Below are 24,095 nucleotides of genomic sequence, written 5' to 3' on the forward strand. Positions count from 1 at the left end.
ACAAAGCAGGCAGAAGAATGGGGATACTCAGTTCAAGCTCGCCCTCCCTCCCTCCCTCCTGGAGCTGGATGCCTCTGTATCCTCCTGCCCTTGGACACCAGACTCCAGGTTCTTCAGCTTTTGTGATCTGGAACTTGCACCAGAAGCCTCCTGGGGGCTCTCAGGCCGTCAGCATCAGACGGGAGGCTGCACGGTTGACTTCGCTGGTTCTGAGTCTTTTCAATTTGGACTGAGCCTCGCTATTGGCTTTCTGGTTCTCCAGCTTGCAGACAACCCCTTGTGGGACTTTGCCTCTGTGATTTCATGACCCGGTTACCCCTAAGTCTCTGTCACTCTGGAGAAACCCTGACTAACACAGATACTTATGTTAACTCCATAACTTGGCTATTATGAGTAATGCTGCAATAAACATGGGAATACAGATATCTCTTTGAGGTACTGATTTCATTTTCTTTGGATATAGACTCAGAAGTGGGATCATTGAATAATATGGTAATTCTATCTTCGGTTCCTGGAGAAAGCTTGTCTCAGCTTCTGAGCTGGGATCACACTCTTCTTGGGGTGGTTCCCAGCCACGACTAGGCAGGGCTGTGGTGCCGGGGCCCAGCCGCCTCTGCCTAACGATGGACCACCTTGCTCTGGGGCTTCCCCCTTGGCAGAGCCCTTGTCAGGTCAGCATCACAATCTCTGGACCCCTTCCCGAGGGGCTTCCCTTCTTCCTTGGCCATCACTCACCCCACGGATGGATCTGGTATTCCTCTCTCCACCCCAGCATCTCTCCCAGAAAACCCAACCTGTGGCACTTCTTCATCTGTTAAATGAGAAAAAAAAGCAACTTTTTGGCCAGGCTCACACCTGTAATCCCAGCACTTTGGGAGGCTGAGGCAGGTGGATCATTTGGGGTCAGGAATTCGAGACCAGCCTAGCCAATATGGCGAAACCCTGTCTCTACCAAAAATACAATTAGCTGGGTGTGTTGGTGGGTGCCAGTCCCAGCTACATGGGAGGCTGAGGCAGGAGAATTACTTGAACCCGGGAGGCAGAGGTTGCAGTGAGGTGAGATCATGCCACTGCACTCTAGCCTGGGTAACAGCGTGAGACTCTGTCTCAAAAAAAAAAAAAAAAAAAAAGCAAAGCAACTTTTTATCCATTTTTCTTTAAAAACTTGAGCCTCTTCTTGGTTCTCTGGAGCACTTCCCAGTGTTTTCCGGGCTGTGAGCCCTCTTTAGATTATCAGGCCCAGAAAGGCATGGAAATGTGACAGCAGTCACGTCTCACTCCCCCTCCAGCTAAGTAATCAGCTGTGGAAGCCACTTGCTGAGTGGGCTCTTGACTGTCTGATGCCAAGTAGCCATAAAACACCATAGCCTGGACACCATAACTCATGCCCTATAGCTCAACAGCATCCAGCCAGTCACTAATCAGGGTTACTTCTGTAAACCAGTGAGAGTCCTTGATATTCAACTTTTGTAATTGCCCCTCCTGATTAATCCTCTTTAAAAACTCAGGCCTCTCTTTTGAGCACTTCTCAGTGTTTTCCAGGCTGCATTCCTCAGCCTTGGCCCAAATCAACTCTCTATATTAATTTTGACTCAGTTTCCTTATTTGGATTTACAGAGGATAACAAAATACCTAGTTGTTGGCCAGGCACAGTGGCTCACGTCTGTCATCCCAGCCCTTTGGGAAGTCGAGGTGGACAGATCACTTGAGGCTAGGAGTTCAAGACCAGCCTGAGCAACATGGCGAAATACTGTCTCTACTAAAAATTCAAAAATTAGCTGGGTGTGTTGGTGCACACCTGTAATCCCAGCTACTCAGGAGGCTGAGGCAGGAGAATTGCTTGAACCTAGGAGGCAGAGGTTATACTGAGCTGAGATGGTGCCACTGCACTCCAGCCTAGGCAACAGAGCAAGACTCTATTTAAAAAAAAAAAAAAAAAAAGACCTAGTTATTTCAATAATTAATAACACAATGATAGCAACTTGAACACCTCCTCCTGTATCAGTGGACTGATTTTCCATCTGCCCCTTTTCAAATCCATTTTTCACCCTTTCCACCCTGCCTTGGGCCCCAAGAGGCTGACCCTTAAGAACAGCAACAGACAGAGGTCAGACAACAAGAGGAGAGTGAGGTCTGGACCTCTGTCTGCCAGGTTGCTTGCTGATTGATTGGTCCCTTCACATTTAAAAAAATTTTTTTAATTTTTAATTTTTTGAGGTGGAGATTGCGTCTTGCTCTGTTGCCCAGGCTGGAGTGCAGCAGCACAATCCTGGCTCATTGCAGCCTCCGCCTCCCAGGTTCAAGAGATTCTTGTGCCTCAGCCTCCCAAGTAGCTGGGATTACAGGTGTCTGCTACCATGCCTGGATAATTTTTGTATGTTTAGTAAAGACAGGGTTTCACCATATTGGCCAGACTGGTCTTGAACTCCTGACCTCAAGTGATCTACCTGCCTCAGCCTCCTGAAGTACTGGGAGTACAGGCATGAGCCTTCACGCTGGCTCCCTCGATTTTTTTTTTTTTTTTTGAGAGTTTTGCTCTTGTTGCCCAGGCTGAAGTACAATGGCACGATCTTGGCTCACTGCAACCTCCACCTCCTGGGTTCAAGCGATTCTCCCGCCTCAGCCTCCTGAGTAGCAGGGATTAGAGGCATGTACCACCACACCTAGCTAATTTGTAATTTTTTTTAGTACAGACGGGGTTTCTCCATGTTGGTCAGGCTGGTCTGGAATTCCTGCCCTCAGGTGATCGCCCGCCTCGGCCTCCCAAAGTGCTGGGATTACAGGCGTGAGCTGCTGCACCTGGCTCCCTCGCTTTTTAACTGCTCTTTCTGGGTCCTGCTCACTTCTTCCTTTCCCTTAGCCCCCAGGCCTTAGAGTGGCAGTGGCTCTCTGCTGTTCATAGCCCCAGCACATGGCTCAGCATTCCTTGTTAATTTCCCTTAGCTATGCCCAAACCCTGGCGAATGGGCCCTTCACTAAACTCTCCTGCGTTTCCCCATTTGAGCTTGTTCTGTTTCCTTCTGACAGCCAGAGGAATCTCATCAATGAGGTTACTTTCAACTGCTACAAGTGTTCCCAACTGATTTATGTCTCTGCCCAAATATCATGTCAAATTGTAATCCCTAGTGTCAGAGGAGTTGCCTGGTGGGAGGTGATTGGATCATGGGGGTGGATTTCCCCCTTGCTGTTCTGGTGATAGTGAGTGAGTGCTCATGAGATCTTGCTGTTTAAGAGTGTGTAGCCGGCTGGTCGCGGTTGCTCATGCCTGTAATCCCAGCACTTTGGGAGGCTGAGGTGGGTGGATCACCTGAGGTTAGGAGTTCGAGACCAGCCTGGCCAACATGGTGAAAACCCATCTCCACTAAACATACAAAAATTACCCCAGCGTGGTGGCAGGCACCTGTAATCCCAGCTACTCGAGAGGCTGAGGCAGGAGAATTGCTTGAACCCAGGAGGCGGTGGTTGCAGTGAGCTGAGATCACGCCATTGCACTCCAGCCTGGGCAACGAGAGTAAAACTCCATCTCGAAAAAAAAAAAAAAAAAGATGTGTAGTGCCTTCCTCTTTGCTTGCTTCCTCTTGCTCCTGCCATGTTAAGACGACCCTGCTTCTCTCCACCTTCCACCATGATTGTAAGTTTCCTGAGGCCTCCCCAGCCATGCTTCCTGTACAGCCTGCAGAACGATGAGCCAACTAAACCTCTTTGCTTTGCAAGTCCAGTCTCAAGGAGTTCTTTATAGCAGTGTGAGAACCAGCTAATACCCCAGCATCATGTCCAGGCACAACGAAATTCAAAGGAGGAAAAAGAGACAGTCTCTTCCTGTATCTTCTTTGCAAGAATAAGGAAATCTTAATCCAATGCCTCTCACAGCTACGCTCCTCCCCTTTACTGTCATTGGTAAGGATGAGTCACATGCTGCCTTAGCCTCAGGTTCCCAGGAAACAGAGCCTGAGACAAAGCAAGTGTGTCGGTATTTTGCTGAGAATCAGGAATGAGGGTAGAGGAGCAAAGCAGGGAAGCAGATAGCCACAAAGCAATGATTTCCAGTTGGCCAGGGCTACAAGTGTTTGGTTATTGGACCAAACACCTGTACCTATTGGACTGCTGGGAAGCTACATGAAATGTGCCTCAGGATGGTATGTCCTGGGCTATCCTGGGGAAAGCATCTACCCATGGCTTCCACCCCACATTGGTCAAAGGTTCCCCTAAGAAGCGTTACCTCTCCCTGCAGTTCTGGGTTGTTCATGCCAGGGCACTTTGTGAATTCCCAGATTCTAAGTTGAGGGAGTAACAGAGAAGACCCAAGACAGAGGATAAAAGGCACACAGCACCACGAGGTCACAGCTATATCTGCACCTGTACCTGGACTTGGTCGGGGACTGTGCCAGAGCAGGTTGATGGATGAACTATGAGCTAGGTGTGGTGGAAAGGACCTGAAGACATGCACATGGGTGTCCAGTAGACATGCCCATCCCTACAACAGCCACTGGCAAGAGGGATGAGATTGCTGTTGATTCCCTGGTTTAAAGTAATTATTTGTAGTAGAATGGGTGCTGAGCATGCTACCTGAACTCTTCAAAGAGGACGTCCTTAACTCCCTCTCTAAAAGACCCCTGTCACTCTCATCTCCCCATTCATTTCCTCAGTGACACTTTTTTTTTTTTTTTTTTTTTTTTTTGAGACGGAGTTTCGCTCTTGTTACCCAGGCTGGAGTGCAATGGCGCGATCTCGGCTCACCGCAATCTCAGCCTCCTGGGTTCAGGCAATTCTCCTGCCTCAACCTCCTGAGTAGCTGGGATTACAGGCACGCGCCACCATGCCCAGCTAATGCTTTTTGTATTTTTAGTAGAGACGGGGTTTCGCCATGTTGACCAGGATGGTCTCGATCTCTTGACCTCGTGATCCACCCGCCTCGGCCTCCCAAAGTGCTGGGATTACAGGCTTGAGCCACCGTGCCCGGCCCCTCAGTGACACTTTAATCAGCCTGTATGGCTGGCACTGTGGATTGACTCTGTCATTGTTCACGCCTCCCAACTTCACTCCCAGCATGAAAGACCAGACAGCTCAGACCCATCCCTCTTTACTTCCCTTGCTGCTCAGTCTTGGTTTCAGTTCCTCCAACCAGGCTCAGTCATTTTGGTAGTGCAGATAATGGCAGGATGGTCTAACTCCAGAGCCATGATTTTTCTAAGTACCTAAATCCCTTTGTGATTACGTTACATGGATTTGTCTGGATTTGAACCCCGAAAAGGACACCTCGTTCACTTATTGGCTTGCTTGTCGTTATTTGTCTCCCCCCACTTTAGTTGAAGCTCCCTGATACCAGGCAATTGCTTGCTTTTCTTCACTGTATCCACCGAGCCTAGCACAGGGCCTGGTATGTAGTACATGCTGTGTGATGATTTCTCTGACGGATGAATGGATGAGTGAATGGAGATGGGGAGACTCTGGCATGTGGAAGAGGAGGAGATAGTGGACAGTATTGCTCATTTTCCCAAACTGTAAACTTCGGAATGCCCAAGAGCTCAGACCTCACAACACCTTTATTCACACTCACTCCTTAGGTAAGCTCATCCAGTCTCATCAGCTTAAGTTTATATCTCTGTGAGCTTTTGGGATTGCCAAATAAAGTAAAAAATAAAATAACTGGGTGCGGTGGCTCAAGCCTGTAATCCCAGCACTTTGGGAGGCCGAAGCGCACGGATCACGAGGTCAAGAGATCAAGACCATCCTGGCCAACATGGTGAAACCCCATCTCTACTAAAAATACAAAAATTATCTGGGCGTGGTGGTGCATGCCTGTAGTACCAGCTACTCGGGAGGCTGAGGTAGGAGAATCGCTTGAACCCAGGAGGCGAAGGTTGTAGTGAGCTGAGATTGCACCACCCCACTCCAACCTGGGGAACAGAGGGAGACTCTGTCTCAAAAAATAAATAAATAAACAAACAAACAAATATCGTCAGGCACGACTTCTCTCTTGAACTTCTGACTTCTTTTTTTTTTTGAGATGGAGTCTCATTCTCTCGCCCAGGCTGGGGTGCAATGGCACAACCTCAGCTCACTGAAACCTCCATCTTCCAGGTTCGAACGATTCTCCTGCCTCAGCCTCCTGAGGAGCTGGGATTACAGGCACGCACCACCATGCCCGACTAAAACTTCTGACTTTTATATCCAACTGCTAACCACCACTTCCCCTAGGAAGTGAATAAGCATCTCAAATGCAGCATATCTAAAACAGAACTTCCTTCATGTTGTTGATACAGTCTTGCTCTGTTGCCCAGGCTAGAGGGCAGTGGTACCATTTTGGCTCACTGCAACCTCCACCTCCCAGAGGTGGTTCTCATGCCTCAGCTATCCAAGTAGCTGGGATTACAGGTATATGCCACCACACCAGGCTAATTTTTCTATTTTTAGTAGAGATGGGGTTTCGCCATGTTGGACAGGCTGGTCTCGAACTCCTGGCCTAAATTCGCCTGCCTTGGCCTCTCAAAGTGCTGGGATTACAGATATACTGCACCCGGCCTAAAGCAGAACTCTTAATTCTCCTCCAAATCTTCTCCTCCCACAGATTTCCCTGTCTAAGTGAAGGACAATTCTAGGTGGGGGGTGGTGGCTCACACCGGTAATCTTAGCATTTTGAGAGGCCAATGTGGGTGGATCACTTGAGGTCAGGAGTTCAAGACCAGCCTGGCCAACATGGTGAAACCCTGTCTCTACTAAAAATACAAAAGTTAGCCAGGCATGGTGGCAGGTGCCTGTAATTCCAGCTACTCAGGATGCTGAGGCAGGAGAATCGCTTCAACCCAGGAGGCGGAGTTTGCAGTGAGCCGAGATCACACCACTACATTCTAGCCTGGGCAACAAGAATGAAACTGTCTCAAAAAAAAAAAAAAAGGACAACTTCATTCTCCAGTTGCTCAGACCAAAAACCTGGGAGTCATCCACGATGCTTTCATCTCAGTCATAGTTTCTATCCAATTCTTCAGCAATCCCCTGGGCTCCATATAATGTACTGTAATCCACCATTTCTCCCAACCCTGCCTTGCTGATCAACCTGCCATCTTTCATCTGGATGATTATAATAGGCTTCTATATCAGATGCTTCTGGAATCTGTGTCCCGTTCCCCTTGGCCACCTCTGACTTCAGCCCCAGCTACAACAGACCGTTGTTTGTAAGTTCGGCAAATCTTGTGCCAATCTCTTGCCTCAAGTGTGCACCTCATGTCTGTCTGTTTTTTTTTTTTTTGAGATGGAGTCTTGCTTTGTTGCCAGGCTGGAGTGCAGTGGCACACTCAGCTCACTGCAACCTCTGACTCCTGGGTTGAAGTGATTAACCTGCCCCAGCCTCCCAAGTAGCTGGGATTACAGCATGCGCCACCACGCCCAGCTAATTTTTGTATTTTTAGTAGAGATGGGGTTTCACCATGTTGGCCAGGGTGGTCTCTATCTCCTGACCTCCTGATCTGCCTGCCTCGACCTCCCAAAGTGCTGGGATTATAGGCGTGAGCCACTGAGCCTGGTCTCATGTCTGTTTTCTTTCTGCCCCGGACTTCTCTGATGTTGTGACAGACCTCTTGGCTCTAGTACAAGCACAGCCCAGGAGTCCAGGCTTAATGTCCCAGGAGGAGAAGCCACAACCAGTGGACATAGGAGACCCTCGATAAACATTCAAACTTGTGTCCTTCAGGTGGATAATTCTGGGAGACATTCTTAAACTTCCAGGGAGGGCACGGCCAAATTGAGCCCCCATGGCCCTCAGCAACAAACTTGGCAGTGTACCCTTTGTACTGACTCTTCCTGCTTCCCTGACTCACCCTCTCTGTTCCCTGACACCTGCTCCTTCGAATCACATCTAAAATAAACCATTGCACACAAGTCCTTGTTTCAAGCTCTGCTTTTAGAGAAAACCAAATTAAGAAAATTGGTACCAGGAGTGACAGTAGAAAGAAGGGGACCTCCCCTGCAACTCCATCCAATTGAGTTTCTGGAATGTATCAATTACCAGTCAGAAGCCAACAAGGATTCCATTACTGGTTGTCAATAGGGGGCTTAGCAGCCTTGGCCTGGTGTGCGGTGGCATCACATTGACACTCTTACCTGTGGTTGATTGAAATGAGGTCTGAGTGGAAGAGGAAACACTGAACTATGAAGTAGCTCTAGAGGTGAACAGTGTGGGAGCTGTGGTAATTATAAGGACTGTGGAGTTGGCTGGGTTTTGTTAACTGCTTTGGAAGCCTTGAAGAAAAAGAAATGGCAGACTCTGAGCACAATGGCTCACACCTGTAATCCCAGCACTTTGGGAGGCCAAGGTGGGCAGATCACTTGAGGCCAGGAGTCTGAGACCAGCCTGACCAATGTGGTGAAACCCTGTCTCTACTAAAAATATAAAAATTAGCTGGGTATGTGGCAGGTGCCTGTAATCCCAGCTACTCAGGAGGCCAAGGCACAAAAATCACTTGAGCCTGGGAGGTGGAGGTTGCAGTGAGCTGGGATCAGGCCACTGCACTCCAGCCTGGGTGACAGAGGGAAACTCTGTCTCAAAAAAACAAAAAAAAACAAAAAAAAAAGAAGAGACAAGAAAAAAAATGGCAAAGTCAGAGAGCCCACTATCAATTCGAGACATACAGTAAAAGCCAGGAGATCTTCAAAGCAACAATTAGAGACCCTCATCTTCTGCAGCAGTAAGGCAGACATTGCTGAGAAGAAGACCCAGATTCTAATTGTAAGAGTTGCATTGTTGCAAGAAAGATAGACTATGGGCAGCCCTAACGCATCGCCAATGCTAAAGTCAAATCCCTGATATGAAAGGATTGGAACCCTGAGGCCTAAGAGGGGCCATCTGGATGTACTTGAGAACACTGAACCCCCAGATTTCTCTGAACCCCCTGAACATTCCAGGCCAGCAAAAGCAACCCTCTCTCCCTTGCTAGAGGAGACCAGCCTGCCCTTGTCTGGAAGTCATGCTAGGATTCAACTGACTTGCAGGAGGATAGCTGTCCTCTGATATGCGCCTCATTTCCTCTCACTGCTTCTTCTCCTGACTCTAACAGTTGGAAGTACAGGGGACTTTATTGATGGTACATGACAATGTGGGTCTCCCTAGGCCCCACCCTCTTCAGGGGGTCTGACATGGAACCTATGTCGAGGGGAGATGCTTGGTGCGGTGGGGGCTGAGTGCAGCAGGGCTCCCCAGCAGCTGAGGGCCTCTCTCTTCCTCTTGTGCTCTCACTGGGATTGGTGGCCTGGGGCTCTTCCTCCTTTGGAGGCCATGTGGACCATAAGGTTCACCATCCTTTTGCTGTAGCCAAATTCACTATCATAGCGGAAATGACAAAGTCGTTGTTGAGGGCAATGCCAGCCCCAGCATTCAAGGTGGAAGAATGGGTGTCACTGTCAAAGTCAGAGGAGTCAACCTGGTGCTCAGTGCAGCTCAGGAGCTCCTCCAATACCTGCTTCGCCATCGTCTTGATGTCACTATATTTGGAAGGTTTTGCCAGAGGGCAGGTCAGGTCCACGACCAACATGTCGGTGGTGGGGAAATGGAAGGCCTTGCTAGTGAGCTTCCCATTAGCTCGGGGATGACTTTACCCACAGGCGTAGCAGTGCCAGTAGATGCAGGAATGATGTTCTAGAGAGCCCTTCGGCATCATGCTACAATTTCCCAGAGGGACCATCAATACTCTTCCGGGTTTTTAACTGCTTGGAAGGCTTGAAAAAAATAATGGCAGAATCTTCGTGCAGTGGCTCACGCCTGTAATCCCAGCACAGCAGTGAAGGCATGAACTGTGGTCAGGAGTTCTTCCATGGTGCCAAAGTTGTCATGGATGATCTTGGCCAAGGGGGTTAAGCAGCTGGTGGTGCAGGAGGCATTGCTGATAATCTTGAGGCTGTTTCCATACTTCTCATGTTCACGCCCATTACAAACATGGGGGCATCAGCAGAAGGGGCAGAGATGGTAACTCATTGGCTCCCCCATCTAAACGAGTCCCAGCCTTCTCCATGGTAGTGAAGACATTGATGGGCTCCATAATATAATCAGCAACAGCATCACCCCCTTTCATTGTGGTGGGATCTCATTCCTGGAAGATGGTGATGGGATTTCCATCAATGACAAGCTTCCCATTTTTAGCCTGATGGTGCTATGGAACTTGTCATGGGTGGAATCATACTTGAACATGTAGCTGAGGTCAATGAAGGGGTCATTGATGGCGACAATCTCCATTTTGCTAGAGTTAAAAGCAGCCTGGGTGACCAGATGCCCAATCTGGACAAATCTGATTACTCCAGCTTTCACCTTCACCTTGGTGCCCTGGGGATACACCTGGCGCTGCATGAGAAGATGCAGCTGTCATTGAACAGGAAGGACAGAGAGCCTGTCATTGCTCTGGACCCAATAACTGGGGTCAGGCGTCAGTGTTGGAGCTTGATATGGGAAATACAGCCTCTGCTTTTGGAGGAAATAGTTCATCCATGAGGACCAGGACCAGCTAAGATGAACGGGAAAAATAAAAAGACTATGTGTGGGAGTGGATCTTTTTTTTTTTTTTTTTCTTTTTTTTTTCAGAGAGAGGGCCTTGCTTTGTCACCCATGCTAAAGTGTGGTGGTGCAAACACTTCTCTCCATATCCTCAATTTCCCGGGCTCAAGCAATCCTCCAGCCTCAGACTCCCAGGTAGCTGGGACTATAGTCACACACCACCATGCCTGGCTAATTTTTAACTTTTTGCAGAGAGGGTCTTGCTATGTTGCCCAGACTGGTCTTGAACTCTTAGGCTCAAGTGCTTCTCTGGCCTCTACCTCCCACAATGCTGGATTACAGGTGAGAGCCACCCCACCCAGCCAGAAGTGGACCTTGAGGGTGCTAGATTATGGTGCAAATATAACATTGAAAGGAGATGGTTTCAGCCAAGTGTGGTGGCTCATGCTTGTAATCCCTTGACCTTGAGAGGCCAAGACAGTAGGATCCCTTGAGCCCAGGAGTTCAAGACCAGCTTGGGCAACATCATGACACCTTGTCTCTACAAAAAATTTAATAAAACAAAATTAGCTGGGCATCATGGCTTATGCCTGTAGTCCTAGCTACTAGGGAGGCTGAGGCAAGAGGATCACTTGAACCAGGGAGTCAAGTTGCAGTGAGCTAAAATATCCCCACTGCACTCCAGCCTGGGTGACAGAGAGAGCCCCCGTCTCAAATCAAATAAATAGACCAGGCGTGGTGGCTCATGCCTGTAATCCCAGCACTTTGGGAGGCCAAGGCAGGTGGATCGCTGGAGGCCAGGAGTTCAAGACCAGCCTGGGCAACATAATGAGACCCCATCTCTACTAAAAATTAGCTGAGCATGGTGGCACATGTTTGTAATCCCAGCTACTCAGGAGGCTGAAGCAAGAGAATCACTTGAACCCAGGAGGCAGAGGTTGCAGTGAGCTGAGATCATACAACTGCATTCCAGCCTGGGCAACAGAGCCAGACTCTGTCTCAGATGAAAAAAAAAATCAATTAAATAAAAAAGAAAAGAGGTAGCTTCTTGACAGGGCATACTCTCCTGTAAAGCAGGATGTAGTTGGAGCCAGTCCTAACATGTTTCTGGGATAGCTCCATGAAATGGTCTATAATAATAAGGTGGGGATGCTGAGATGGCCACGGCAGAGTTTTGGGATTTTTTGCGTGTGGTAAAATATACATGAAATTTGCCTCTTCCCTTTATATGTTGTGGTACAATATACATAACATAAAATTTACCATTTTAACCACTTTTAAGTGTCCAATTTAGTGGTGTTAAGTACTTTCACAATGTTGTGCAGCCATTATCACTGTCTATTTCTAGAATTTTTTCTTTTTTTTTTGAGATGGAGTTTTGCTCCTTGTTGCCTAGGCTGGAGTACAATGGTGCGATCTCAGCTCACTGCAACCTCCACCTCCCGGGTTCAAGCGATTCTCTGCCTCAGCTTCCCAAGCAGCTGTGATTACAGGCAGCCACTACCATGCCCAGTTAACTTTTTGTATGTTTAATAGCCACAGGGTTTCACCATGTTGGCCAGGCTGGTCTCGAACTCCTGACCTCAAGTGATCCACCTGCCTTGGCCTTCCAAAGTGCTGGGATTATAGGCGTGAGCCACTGTGCCCCCCCCTTTTTTTTTTTTTTTTTTTTTTTTTTAGGTAGAGTCTTATTCTGTTGCCTAGGCTAGAATGCAGTGACGCAATCTTAGCTCACTGCAGTATCTGTCTCCCGGGTTCAAGCAGTCTTCCCACCTCAGCTTCCCAAGTAGCTGGCATTAAAAGCAAGCACCACTACAACTAAATAATTTTTGTATTTTTAGTAGAGATGGTGTTTCACCATGTTGGCCAAGCTGGTCTCGAACTCCTAACCTCAGGTGATCCACCTGCCTCAGCCTCCCAAAGTGCTGGTATTACAGGCATTGAGCCACCATGCTTGGCCAATTTCTAGAACTTTTCTGTCATCCCAAACAGAAACTCCATATCCGTTGAACAATCGTTTCTCACTCCCTGCCTCCCCTATCCGCTGGTACTTAGCAGAGTTTGTTTTTGAGATGGAGTCTGGCTCCATCGCCCAGGCTGGAGTGCGGTGGCACGATCTCAGCTCACCACAACCTCTGCCTCCCGGGTTCATGCAATTCTCCTGCCTCAGCCTCCTGAGTAGCTGGGACTACAGGCGTGCACCACCATGCCCGGCTAAATTTTGTATTTTTAGTAGAGATGAGGTTTCACCATGCTGGCGAGGCTGGTTTCGAACTCCTGATCACATGATCTGCCCGCCTCAGCCTCCCAAAGTGCTGGGATTACAGATGTGAGCAACCACACCCAGCCCCCACCTTTTTTTTTTTAGATGGAGTCTCGCTCTGTCACCCAGACTGGAATGTAGTAGTGTGATCTCAGCTCACTGCAACTTCTGCTTCTCGGGTTCAAGCGATTCTCCTGTCTTAGTCTCCTGAGTAGCTAAGATTACAGGCACATGCCACCATGCCCAGTTAATTTTTGTATTTTAGTAGAGACAGGGTTTCGCCATGTTGGCTAGGCTGGTCTCAAACTCCTGACCTTGGGTGATCTACCTGCCTTGACCTCAGCTGTTCCCCCACCTCTGCCTCCGAAAGTACTGGGATTTACAGGCGTGAGCCACCATGCCCGGCTCAGACGGATCCTTTCGAAACATGTCTGATCATGTCTTTTCTCAGCTGAAAACCCCCTTGTGACTCCCGTTTCCACTAAAGGAAAAGCGAAAGTGCTTACACTGGCTGGCAAGGCTGGGCAGAATCTGCCCTTCCTGCTTCTTCCTCTCTAATGTCAGCTCCTACTGATCTCTACTGTAGCTGCAGTGTTCTCCATAGTCACCTGCACACTGCCACAGGGCCTTTGCACTGGGGATTTCCATGGCTGGGAACGCTGGTCCTCCAGAATATTTCTAAGCATGCTTCCTCACTTCCTTTAGGACTTGTCTGGAAACGCTTCTCAGAGAGGCCTTCCTTGTTGATCAATCCTATATAAAATAGCAACCTCCACCTCTCCTGGTATTCCTGGACCCTCTCACCCTGCTTTAAGCTTTTCATAAGTTATCTTTACCTGGAGTATATTTTTTCTTTTCTTTTTTTTTTTTGAGACAGGGTCTTGCTGTGTTGCCCAGGCTGGAGTATAGTGACCCAGTCTTGACTCACTGTAACCTCTGCCTCCTGGGTTCAAGCGATTCTCCTGCCTCAATGGCTTAAGTACCTGGAATTACAGGCACCCACCACCATGCCTGGCTACTTTCTTTGTTTTTTTTGAGACGGAGTTTCACTCTTGTTGCCCAGGCTGGAGTGCGATGATGCGATCTCAGCTCACTGCAACCTCCGCCTCCCAGGTTCAGGCAACTGCCTCAGCCTCCTGAGTAGCTGGGATTACAGGTGCACGCCACCATGCCTGGCTAATTTTGTATTTTTAGTAGAGATGGGGTTTTACCATGTTGGCCAGGCTGGTCTTGAACTCCTGACTTCAGGTGATCCACCCGCCTCAGCCTCCCAAAGTGCTGGGATTACAGGTGTGAGCCACTGCACCCGGCCTAATTTTTGTATTTTTGTAGAGACGAGGTTCTACAACGTTGTCCAAGCTAGTCTTGAACTCCTGAGCTTAAGCAATCTGCCTGCCTTGGCCTCGCAAAGTGCTGGGATCCCGGGCGTGAGCCACGGAACCTGGCGCAACACTGTTCTCCAGAGTCACCTGCACACTCTGCCGCAGGGCCTTTGCACTGGGGATTTCCATGGCTGAGAACGCTGGTCTTCCAGAATACTTCTAAGCATGCTTCCTCACTTCCTTCAGGACTTTTCTGGAAGCCCTTCTCCGTGAGGACTTCCTCGATGATCAGTCCTCTATAAAGTAGCAACCTCCACCTCTCTTGGTATTCGCCTGCCGGCTCGCCCTGCTTTAAATTTTTCATAGTAATTGCCAATATCATGAATTGTCTTTTGGAGGGTTATGTTTTCTGTCTCCCCCCAACTTGAATGCAATCTTCACGAGGACAGGACTTTATCCCTTCCCCCCAACCCCACTATTTTTTTTTAACTGCAAAACCTAGAACAGTGCTTGGCAGGTAGTAAGTACTCAATAAATGTTTACTGAATGAGCCCCATAAGTAGACAAGACAGAGGACGCATGATGTAGGGATCCATGTGAACCTCGGCCCCTGGCTCCCGAGTCCAGCAGTGGGTGCAGTGGCAGCTCCTGGCTGTGAGGGCCCCAGAGGCTGGCAGCAGGATGCCTCTGTGGAAAATTCACTCAACGCCTTTCCCACCGAGGCTGATGCTCTGGGATGATCTCTTTGGGTGCTTGTGCTCGGATATTTGTCTCTAAGACTCCCAGGTCAAACCTTAGAGACCTCAGAACATTTAGAAAAATAAAACCTCTGTGAGCCTGGTCTAGGCAGATCCCATGCAGATGGGAGTTTGTCCCCTTCCAGTCCCTGAAGTCCTGGCTACTGCCAGCATGGAGTGACCTGTGTCACCTCTGAGGGCCAGGCAAGGATTCAGCAGCTGACTCCTCAGCTTCTGCAGGACGCTGGCGGCATAGCCAGCAAGATGGTTGGAAGCCATCAGGGCATGGGGAAGGGGCTGGGGGTGCCCTGAGTGCATGTGAGGGGCAGCCCTGCTGTAGTCTAAGCCTTTGATTCCAAAGCTCTGTGCACAGTTACCCCTGGACCCTGCCATGTGGCCCAGACATTTGTACCTGGGATAGGGGCTAAGCCAGGCTGCTCTCTCCTCCAAAGGGAGGCAGCCCGTTTGCTTTCCTGTTTGCCTTTGCAGAGACCTCGATCCCCGCTCAAGGCAAGCGGCAGCCCCTGTAAGCACACGAGACAGTCCCAAGTATCAGTGGGAAGGAGATCCCTTTCCTGATGGGGCTGCCTGTACCCAGTCCCTCCCGGCTTCCCCTGGGCCCTGGGGCTCTGCAGGCGTTCAGAAGTGGCAGCCAGCCGCAGCCCGGGACTGAAGAGGTTAATGTGCATCTGCCTCCGAATGTTAATGTGTCTAGGTGATGTCAGTGGGAGCCGGGAAGGAGGGAGAGGGGAGGGCAGTTGGGCTTGGAGACGGCAGAGGCTGCCAGGCTGCTGAGGAAGACCCCCTTCCTGACTGCGGGGCTTTCGCTCCGGGACAAGGTGGCGGGCGCTGGAGGCTGCCGCAGCCTGCGTGGGCAGAGGGGAGCTCAGCTCAGTTGGGGGAGCAGGAGACCGGCACTGGCTGGATGGACCTGGAAGCCTCGCTGCTGTCCACTGGCCCCAATGCCAGCAATACCTCTGATGGCCCCGACAACCTCACCTCGGCAGGTGAGTTGAGTTGACTGGGAATCCTTCCTCCTCTGGGCTGCGGGTGGGAAATGGGAAGCTTTCACCCCTGAGCTAAACTGCTTGGGAAACTTTGTTACAGTTCTCCGGGACAAGATACATGGTCTGCTTTGCTCAAGGGGCAGGAGTGAAGGGGTCAGGGGCCCGCAGGGGCAGACGGGCAGCAGCAGAGCAGGGGGCGAAGGCATGTTCAGAATGGCAAAGACGGGGGCCAGCCGCGAGGCAGCAGGGGAAAGCTCGCTGCTGGGTTCCAAAGATGCTTGGGAGAAAAAATTCCAGGCTGGAAAAGCAAGCGAGAGAAGCTGGAGGGAGGTATGTGGGAGGCAGCAGGAGGCTCACTCCTGCACCGGTAGCCTCTGTGTTTTACTCACACTTGGGTGATGAGGTCTGAGGCATCCTTCCTGCCCCTGGGAGAGGCCCTGGGAAGGGAAGACTTCACGGAACCATGAGGGGATTAACTTTTCTGGTGAATTAAGCTTCCTGACATTTCCAGAGCTGCGATGCCCTGGGATTCCAGCTTTGAAGGAGAAGGGAAGGAAGGAAAAGAGGAAAGGTTTATGTGGAGCCTTTTTTCAGGCTGCTGAGCTGCAACACACAGCTTCTGTCTCTGCTCCACTCGGGAAGCCCAGGCTCAGAAGATGCCAATCAAGGAAATCCCTGCTAGGAAGCCTGGGGCTGGGAGGGCTGCTGGCTTGACCCGGGCACAGCTGGCAAGCCTCTACAAGACAGTCGCCCACAGAGATGCCCAAGAATCAGTACAGTTTCCAACCAGATATCTCCAAAATGAAACACTCAGGGCTGCATATAAGAAAAGCGCACGTACACACACACACACACACACACACACACACACACACACACACTTACTTTTGTGTCCTTCTGGCTATTTTGACGAGGTTTCCTGGTGAAGCCGGGCCGCACGGAGTAATCTCTGCAGACAGCTGTGGTTCTCGCCTCTGGTGCCTGCGGGAGGCAGGCGAGTCGTGTCCTTCCACGACAGGTGGCTCAGGGGAATCTGGTAGGATTCACCAGGAAACCTATGGAGGAGGAGAGCAAGGGGACAAGATTAGCAACGGTGAAGGGAGGGAGAATGGAGAGAGAGGATTCCAGACGAACGGTGGGTCGCTGGAGGCTGAGCATGCCGGCAGGATGCCAGTTCTTAGAGCAGAGCCCCTGTCAAACGGCCGACGCTTGCTCCTTCCGTCCCCAGGATCCCCTTCTCGCACGGGGAGCTCCTACATCAACATCATCATGCCTTCTGTGTTCGGCACCATCTGCCTCCTGGGCATCGTCGGGAACTCCACGGTCATCTTTGCGGTGGTGAAGAAGTCCAAGCTGCACTGGTGCAGCAATGTCCCTGACATCTTCATCATCAACTTGTCGGTGGTGGATCTCCTCTTTCTCCTGGGCATGCCCTTCATGATCCACCAGCTCATGGGCAACGGGGTGTGGCACTTTGGGGAGACCATGTGCACCCTCATCACGGCCATGGATGCCAACAGTCAGTTCACCAGCACCTACATCCTGACCGCCATGGCCATTGACCGCTATCTGGCCACTGTCCACCCCATCTCCTCCACAAAGTTCCGGAAGCCCTCTGTGGCCACCCTGGTGATCTGCCTCCTGTGGGCCCTCTCCTTCATCAGCATCACCCCCGTGTGGCTCTATGCCAGACTCATCCCCTTCCCAGGGGGTGCCGTGGGCTGCGGCATCCGCCTGCCCAACCCGGACACTGACCTCTACTGGTTCACCCTGTACCAGTTTTTCCTGGCCTTTGCCCTGCCTTTTGTGGTCATCACGGCTGCGTACGTGAGGATCCTGCAGCGCATGACGTCCTCCGTGGCCCCTGCCTCCCAGCGCAGCATCCGGCTGCGGACAAAGAGGGTGACTCGCACAGCCATTGCCATCTGCCTGGTCTTCTTTGTGTGCTGGGCGCCTTACTATGTGCTACAGCTGACCCAGTTGTCCATCAGCCGCCCCACCCTCACCTTTGTCTACCTGTACAACGCAGCCATCAGCTTGGGCTACGCCAACAGCTGCCTTAACCCCTTTGTGTACATCGTGCTCTGTGAGACGTTCCGCAAACGCTTGGTCCTGTCGGTGAAGCCTGCAGCCCAGGGGCAGCTTCGCACTGTGAGCAACGCTCAGACGGCTGACGAGGAGAGGACAGAAAGCAAAGGCACCTGACATTTCCCCGGCCACCCTGGACACCTCCGAGTCAGGACACCACAGCAAGCCACCGGGAGAGATGCCGAGAAAAACCCAAGACCACTCTGGGGGAATGCAGGGAGGCTGAGTGGTGAGAGGTTACGGCAATGAAATAAATACATTCCATGGGGCCCATACATTGTGGGGGAGGCCTAGAGTCAGGTTTGGTGGTTTCAGGTATCAGAAATCCCCTTGGGGGAACAGGATGAGACCTTTGGGTGGAACAGAAGCTGAGCAAGAGAAGATGTTGGTTTGGATAATTGGTTGAGCACTATATCTGTGAGCTCTCAAATGTCTTTTTCCCAAGGGAAAAGGTGCAAGGCTATGGACTGGGTTTGTTTAAAGTCAGGCAGGGCTGGAGTGTGAGCAGCCAGGGACTTGTTACACAAGGCCTGGGAGATGGGAAAGGGCCCAATCACTCTTTCCCGCCTCTTACTGGTGTGATGGAAGGCGGCCTTTCTCCCAAGCTGGTGGATGATGAAAAATGAAGCGTACCACCTCTCTGCATTCCAGCATCCTGTCAATTTCCCTTTTACTCCAGAGGGTGCTTGCTTATTTGGGGGTGGTTCTGGCGCTAAGCCCACAGGAGTAAAAGCCCAGTTTGGTAGGAGGTCTGCTTACTGAGAATGATAAGGTGACCTGGGGTGGGTGTGGGTGGGGGTCTTAAAACTAATAAAAGTTGGGGGGGGGGGGGGGCTTTTGCAGCTCTGGTGATATTCTCTCCTTGGGGCATATTTGCTGAGTCGCTAGTCCAGCATGAGTGTCCGTGTATTCTGCATGTGCAGGGTCCATTCTGGTGCCCGGTGTGCTGGCATCATCTCTTTGCCCTAGCCCTTCCTCTCCAAAATAAAAACAAATAAAGGAAAATCTCCACCCACATCATTCTGGATGTTCTTGTGGACTTGGGGGTGTGTGCGTTGGGGGGAAGGTGGGTAGCAGAAAAGAGAAAGAGGGGTCACTTGGCTGTGGAATTTAGACCTTGGTTCAGGCTGCATTTTTAGGAAGCATGAAGCAGTGTTCTGTTTTTCTGAACCCACAGGGAGGATTCAGTGGCATAAATGGAATTACCGGGGATTTATTCACTTGTAGTTCTGCTGCTGGGCTTGTTCTGGGGACTCAGCTTCCGGTCTTCTGCACAACATCCCCTGGACTTTGTTGTCACCAGTGCTGGCCCCTCAGGCCCCAAGGGCCAACCCCCACTCCCTCCCCCACCAACCCCCGCTGAGTCACCAGCTGCAGAGCCAGCTCTTAGGGCAGCTAAAGTCTATCTGCTTGCTGCAGCTGAGATCTGGTGGGGGCACCTTGAACAGATTACAGCTGGGGCCACTGGGAGGCAGCCACGACTGCTGCTTGGCTGCTGCTTTTTGGCATCTTCACTGAGACGGGGCGGGAGCCACCAGTGCAGGGCTCAGCAGATCTTAGTGAGATAGCAGGAGCAAACTGCAAGCATCTCCTTAAAGCAGGGGCACCAGCATAGCCTGTTCCTCTGCAGAGTTGCAGTAGGGAGCCTCTTTGGAAAACTTCTGGGCAGCTTCCTTGGGTCCCAGGGAGCTTTATTTTTTTTTGACCTGGAGTCTTGCTCCATCATGCAGGCTGGAGTACAGTGGCACAATCTTGGCCCACTGCAACTGCCGCCTCCTGGGTTCAAGCGATTCTCCTGCCTCAGCCTCCTGAGTAGCTGGGACTACAATTGCGCACCACCACGCCCAGCTGATTTTTGTGTTTTTCGTAAAGATGGGGTTTCACCATGTTGGCCAGGATGGTCTCCAATCTCTTGACCTCGTGATCCACCTGCTTCAGTCTCCCAAAGTGTTGAGATTATAGGCATGAGCCACTATGCCCAGCCGCTTTTTTTTTTTTTTTTTTTTTTTTTCACACAAGGCCTTGCCCTGTTGCCCAGGCTGGAGTGCAGGTGACATGATCACACCTCACTGTAGACTGGACCTCCCAGACTCAAGTGACCCTCCCACCTCAGCCTCACAAGTAGCTGGGATCACAGGCCCACACCATCATGCCTAATTTTTTATATTTTAGAGAGACAGGATCTTGCCATGTTGCCCAGGCTAGTGTCAAACTCCTGGGCTCAAGCAATCCTCCCACCTTGGCCTCCAGAAGTGCTGGGATTACAGGCTTGAGCCACCACATCTGGCCCCTGGGGAGCTCTTTATCACAATCATTAGTAGTAGTATTTTCTGGCCTGTGTTCCCCTCCGCCCAGCACCTGGGGAATAAAGAAGCTGATGGTTATTTTCCTTACTTGCTAACAGTAGGGTCACCAGCTGCCACAGGTAACTTGAAGTCTATTTTATACGGTCACTTAATAAAAGAAAAGATTATGGCCAGGCTCGGTGGTTCATACCTGTAATCCCAGCACTCTGGGAGGCTGAGGCAGGTGGATCACCTGAGATCAGTGGTTTGAGATCAGCCTGGCCAAAATGGTGAAACTCCATCTCTACTAACAATACAAAAATGAGCTGGGCGTGGTGGCTAATTTTTGTAGTCCCAGCTACTTGGGAGGCTGGGGCAGGAGAATTGCTTGAACCTGGGAGGCGAAGGTTGCAGTGAGCCGAGATTACACCATTGCACTCCAGCCTGGGCAACAAGAGCAAAAACTCTGTCTCAAAAGAAAAGAAAAAGATTCTCAGGGAAGCCTTGAGGCAAATCCAAGAAGATCCAACTCATAGCCACGAGTGTGATAAAGTCTTCCTGCATAGGGTTTGTCTATGGGAAGGCTTCCCCAGGTGTCTATCAGCCCCAGCCCCTGCCTGATCCTCACTTCCTCTCACCTTCCAGCACTCCAAGGAGGAATCCAGAGAGGAAACAAGTGAGATGGCCTCTTCCAGGGAATGAACATCACCAGGTCAACAGGTCACAGTGGGTGGGTGGGCACATGCCCAGCAAAAGCCCCCGAAGGTCCTGGAGAAGGGGGCATCCAGTCCTTCAGCTCTTAGCCCCACACTGAAGCAACTGAAATGGAAGCAGAGTAGGTGAAGTCATGAGAGTGGGTGGAGTCATGAAAGTGAGTGGGTGGAGTCATGAAGGTGAGTGGGTGGAGTCATGAAGGTGAGTGGGTAACAATAAACCTTCCAGTGGGGAGAGGCGGAGGGGAGAGGTGAAGTTAGGGTGGTCAAGGGGAGAAGTGGGGAAGTGAGGCTTGAAGGGGGGGGTTATGATGGAAGCTGGGGAAGCTGTCACCGACACATCTATCCCCAGTCTGATCGGCGGAAACCTGGACACAATAGAGATGTGGATGAGGGGAGCAGAGGTGAGCGCTGGCTTGCTGGTGAGAGCCTCTTCCTGACACTGCTGGTGGGAATGGTGGACTGGGTGCAGGGCTGAGGTCTGAGGCATGAGAGGAACCTTCCTTTCCTCCTCCTTACAGCGGGGGATATGGCCAGAACCTTGGGGAGCTGTGGGGGCCACCGTGAGCTGCAGAGAGAGTCCAAGAAGGCGGGGAAGACCCTGTGGTCCATCTTTTTGCTCCTCTCCCCCTTCCCACATCTAACAAATAGTTTCTCCCACGGGGTTCCATCAAGTCATCTCCCCAAATTCAAGTGATTCTCCTGCCTCAGCCTCCCAAGTAGTCACAGGTGCATACCACCACGCCGGCCTAATTTTTGTATTTTTAATTAGTGCTTAATTCCATATCAATTAAACACTAACTCACATTCTTCTCAAGTGCTTAATTCACTCCTGCCTTGTATTTTCCCCAGAAAACATTTCCTCTCCAACTGTGAGGATTATGCTCCTAAACGACCGCCCAGCACCCAGCAGAATTTCACAGCTGAGAGACTCTGACCTCAAAGCTTATGTTGCAACTGAGTACATAGCGGCACTTCCACACTTTGCTGTTCACAAGAGAAAAGTAAGCAGGGCACCAAACGCAGCGACTGGCATTGGGTTTGTGATTGTTTGTTCCTTTCTGCATCATCGGTTTTTATTTAAGTAATTAACAAATTTTATTTATTTTGAGACGGGGTCTGGCACTGTCACCCAGACTGCAGTATCGCTGGGCAGTCTCAGCTCACTGCAGCCTTGACCTCCTGGACTCACGCGATGCTCCCCTCACCTCAGCCTTCCAAGTAGCTGGGACTACAGGTGCACGTCACCATGCCCACTATTTTTTGTTTTGTTTTGGTGGAGACGGGGTTCTACCACGTTGCGCAGGCTGGTCTTGAACTCCTGGGCTCAAGTGATCTGCCCACTTCACACTCCAAAAGGACTGGGATTGCAGGTGTGAGTCACTGTACCTGATCTAATTTATTTATTTATTTTTTGAGACGGTCTCACTCGGTCACCCAGGCTGGAGTACGGTGGCATGATCTCAGCTCACTGCAACCTTCACCTCCCGAGTTCAAGCAATTCTACTGCCTCAGCCTTCCAAGTAGCTGGGATTACAGGCATGTGCCACCATGCCTGGCTAATTTTTGTATTTTTAGTAGAGATGGGGTTTCACCACGTTGGCCACAATGGTCTCGAACTCCTGACCTCAGGTCATCTGCCCGCCTCAGCCTCCCAAAGTGCTGGGATTACAGGCAAAAGCACCACGCCCAGCTGATTTTTAATTTTGGTAAAATACACATAACATAAAATTTACTATTTTAACAATTTCAAGTGTAAAATTCAGTGGCATTAAATACATTCACATTATTGTACAACCATCACCACTATCCATCCCCAGAACTTCTCCATCTTCCCAAACTGAAACTCCTTACCAATTAAACACGAACTCACTATTTCTCCGTCCCCATAACTCCTGGCAACCACGATGCTACTTTCTGTCTCTGGATTTGACTGCTCTAGGAACCCCGTATAAGTGGAATCACACAGAATTTGTTCTTTCATGACTGGCTTATTTCACTTAGCATAATGTCCTTAAGGTTCATCCACATTGTTGTATGTGTCAGAATCTTCCTCCGTTTAAAGGATGAATGAAATTCCATTGTATGTGTATACCACATTTTGTTTATGATTCATCTGTTGTTTCCACCTTTTGGCTATTGTGAACCTGAGTGCACAAATATCTGTTGGAGGTAGTGCTTTCAATTATTTTTGGCATATACCCATAAGAATTGCCAGATCAAGCCAGGCGCAGTGGCTCATGCCTGTAATCCCAGGACTTTTCAAGGCTGAGGCAGGCGGATCACCTGAGGTCAGGAGTTAGATACCAGCCTGGCCAACATGGTGAAACCCTGACTCTACTAAAAATACAAAAATTAGCAAGGGATGGTGGTGAGTACCTGTGGTCCCAGCTACTCAGAAAGCTGAGGCAGGAGAATCACTTGAATCTGGGAGGCGGAATTTGCAGTGACCTGAGCAGTGACCCGAGATTGCGCCATTGCACTCCAGCCTAAACAACAGAGTGAGACTCTGTCTCCAAAAAAAAAAAAAGCCAGATCAGGGACTGGGCACTGTGGCTCATGCTCGCAATCCCAGCACTTTGGGAGGCCAAGGTGGGCAGATCACCTGAGCTCAGGGGTTTGAGACCAGCCAGGCCAATATGGAGAAAACCCATCTCTACTAAAAATACAAAAATTTGGTTGGGTACGGTGGCTCACACCTGTTATCCCAGCACTTTGGGAGGCCAAGGCAGGTCAATCATGAGGTCAGGAGTTTGAGACCAGCCTGGCAAACATGGTGAAACCCCGTCTCTACTAGGAATACAAAAATTAGCCGGGCATAGTGGTAGGTGCCTGTAGTCCCAGCTGCTCGGGAGGCTGAAGCAGGAGAATCGCCTGAACCTGGGAAGCGGAGGTTGCAGTGAGCCGAGATCGCGCCACTGCACTCCAGCCAGGGCGACAAAGCAAGACTCTGTCTCAAAAAAAAAAAAACATGAAAAAACCCAAAAATTAGCTGGGCATGGTGGCACATGCCTGTAATCCCAGCTACTTGGGAGGCTGAGGCAGGAAAATCACTTGAATCTGGAAGGTGGAAGTTGCAATGAACAGAGATCACACCACTGCACATCCGCCTACACTACAGACATTCTGTCTCAAAAAAAAAAAAAAATTGCCAGATTGTATGGTAGTTCTATTTTTAATTTCTTGAGAAACTGTCATACAGT

The 24,095-nt window shown here is 50.3% G+C and overlaps 1 protein-coding gene across 1 annotated transcript; it reads left to right on the forward strand.

Annotated features, from left to right (window-relative positions):
• The first annotated feature begins 14,569 nt into the window (after positions 1–14,569).
• On the forward strand, positions 14,570–18,911 carry MCHR1 (melanin concentrating hormone receptor 1). Its single transcript, XM_032267176.1, has 2 exons — positions 14,570–15,806; positions 17,035–18,911. The coding sequence occupies exons 1-2, from the start codon at positions 15,518–15,520 to the stop codon at positions 18,009–18,011; spliced, it is 1,266 nt and encodes a 421-aa protein (XP_032123067.1). The 5' UTR covers positions 14,570–15,517; the 3' UTR covers positions 18,012–18,911.
• The last annotated feature ends 5,184 nt before the right edge of the window (positions 18,912–24,095 follow it).

Source organism: Sapajus apella, unplaced genomic scaffold (assembly GCF_009761245.1).
Source record: "Sapajus apella isolate SASKATOON/1434 unplaced genomic scaffold, GSC_monkey_1.0 scaffold166, whole genome shotgun sequence".
In the NCBI taxonomy this organism is placed as follows: domain Eukaryota; kingdom Metazoa; phylum Chordata; class Mammalia; order Primates; family Cebidae; genus Sapajus; species Sapajus apella.

Coding starts and splice junctions, on each gene's coding strand:
- MCHR1 (XM_032267176.1), top strand. CDS start 15,518: ATGTCAGTGGGAGCCGGGAAGGAGGGAGAGGGGAGGGCAGTTGGGCTT. Junction 15,807..17,034: donor CGACAACCTCACCTCGGCAG/GTGAGTTGAGTT, acceptor TTCCGTCCCCAG/GATCCCCTTCTCGCACGGGG.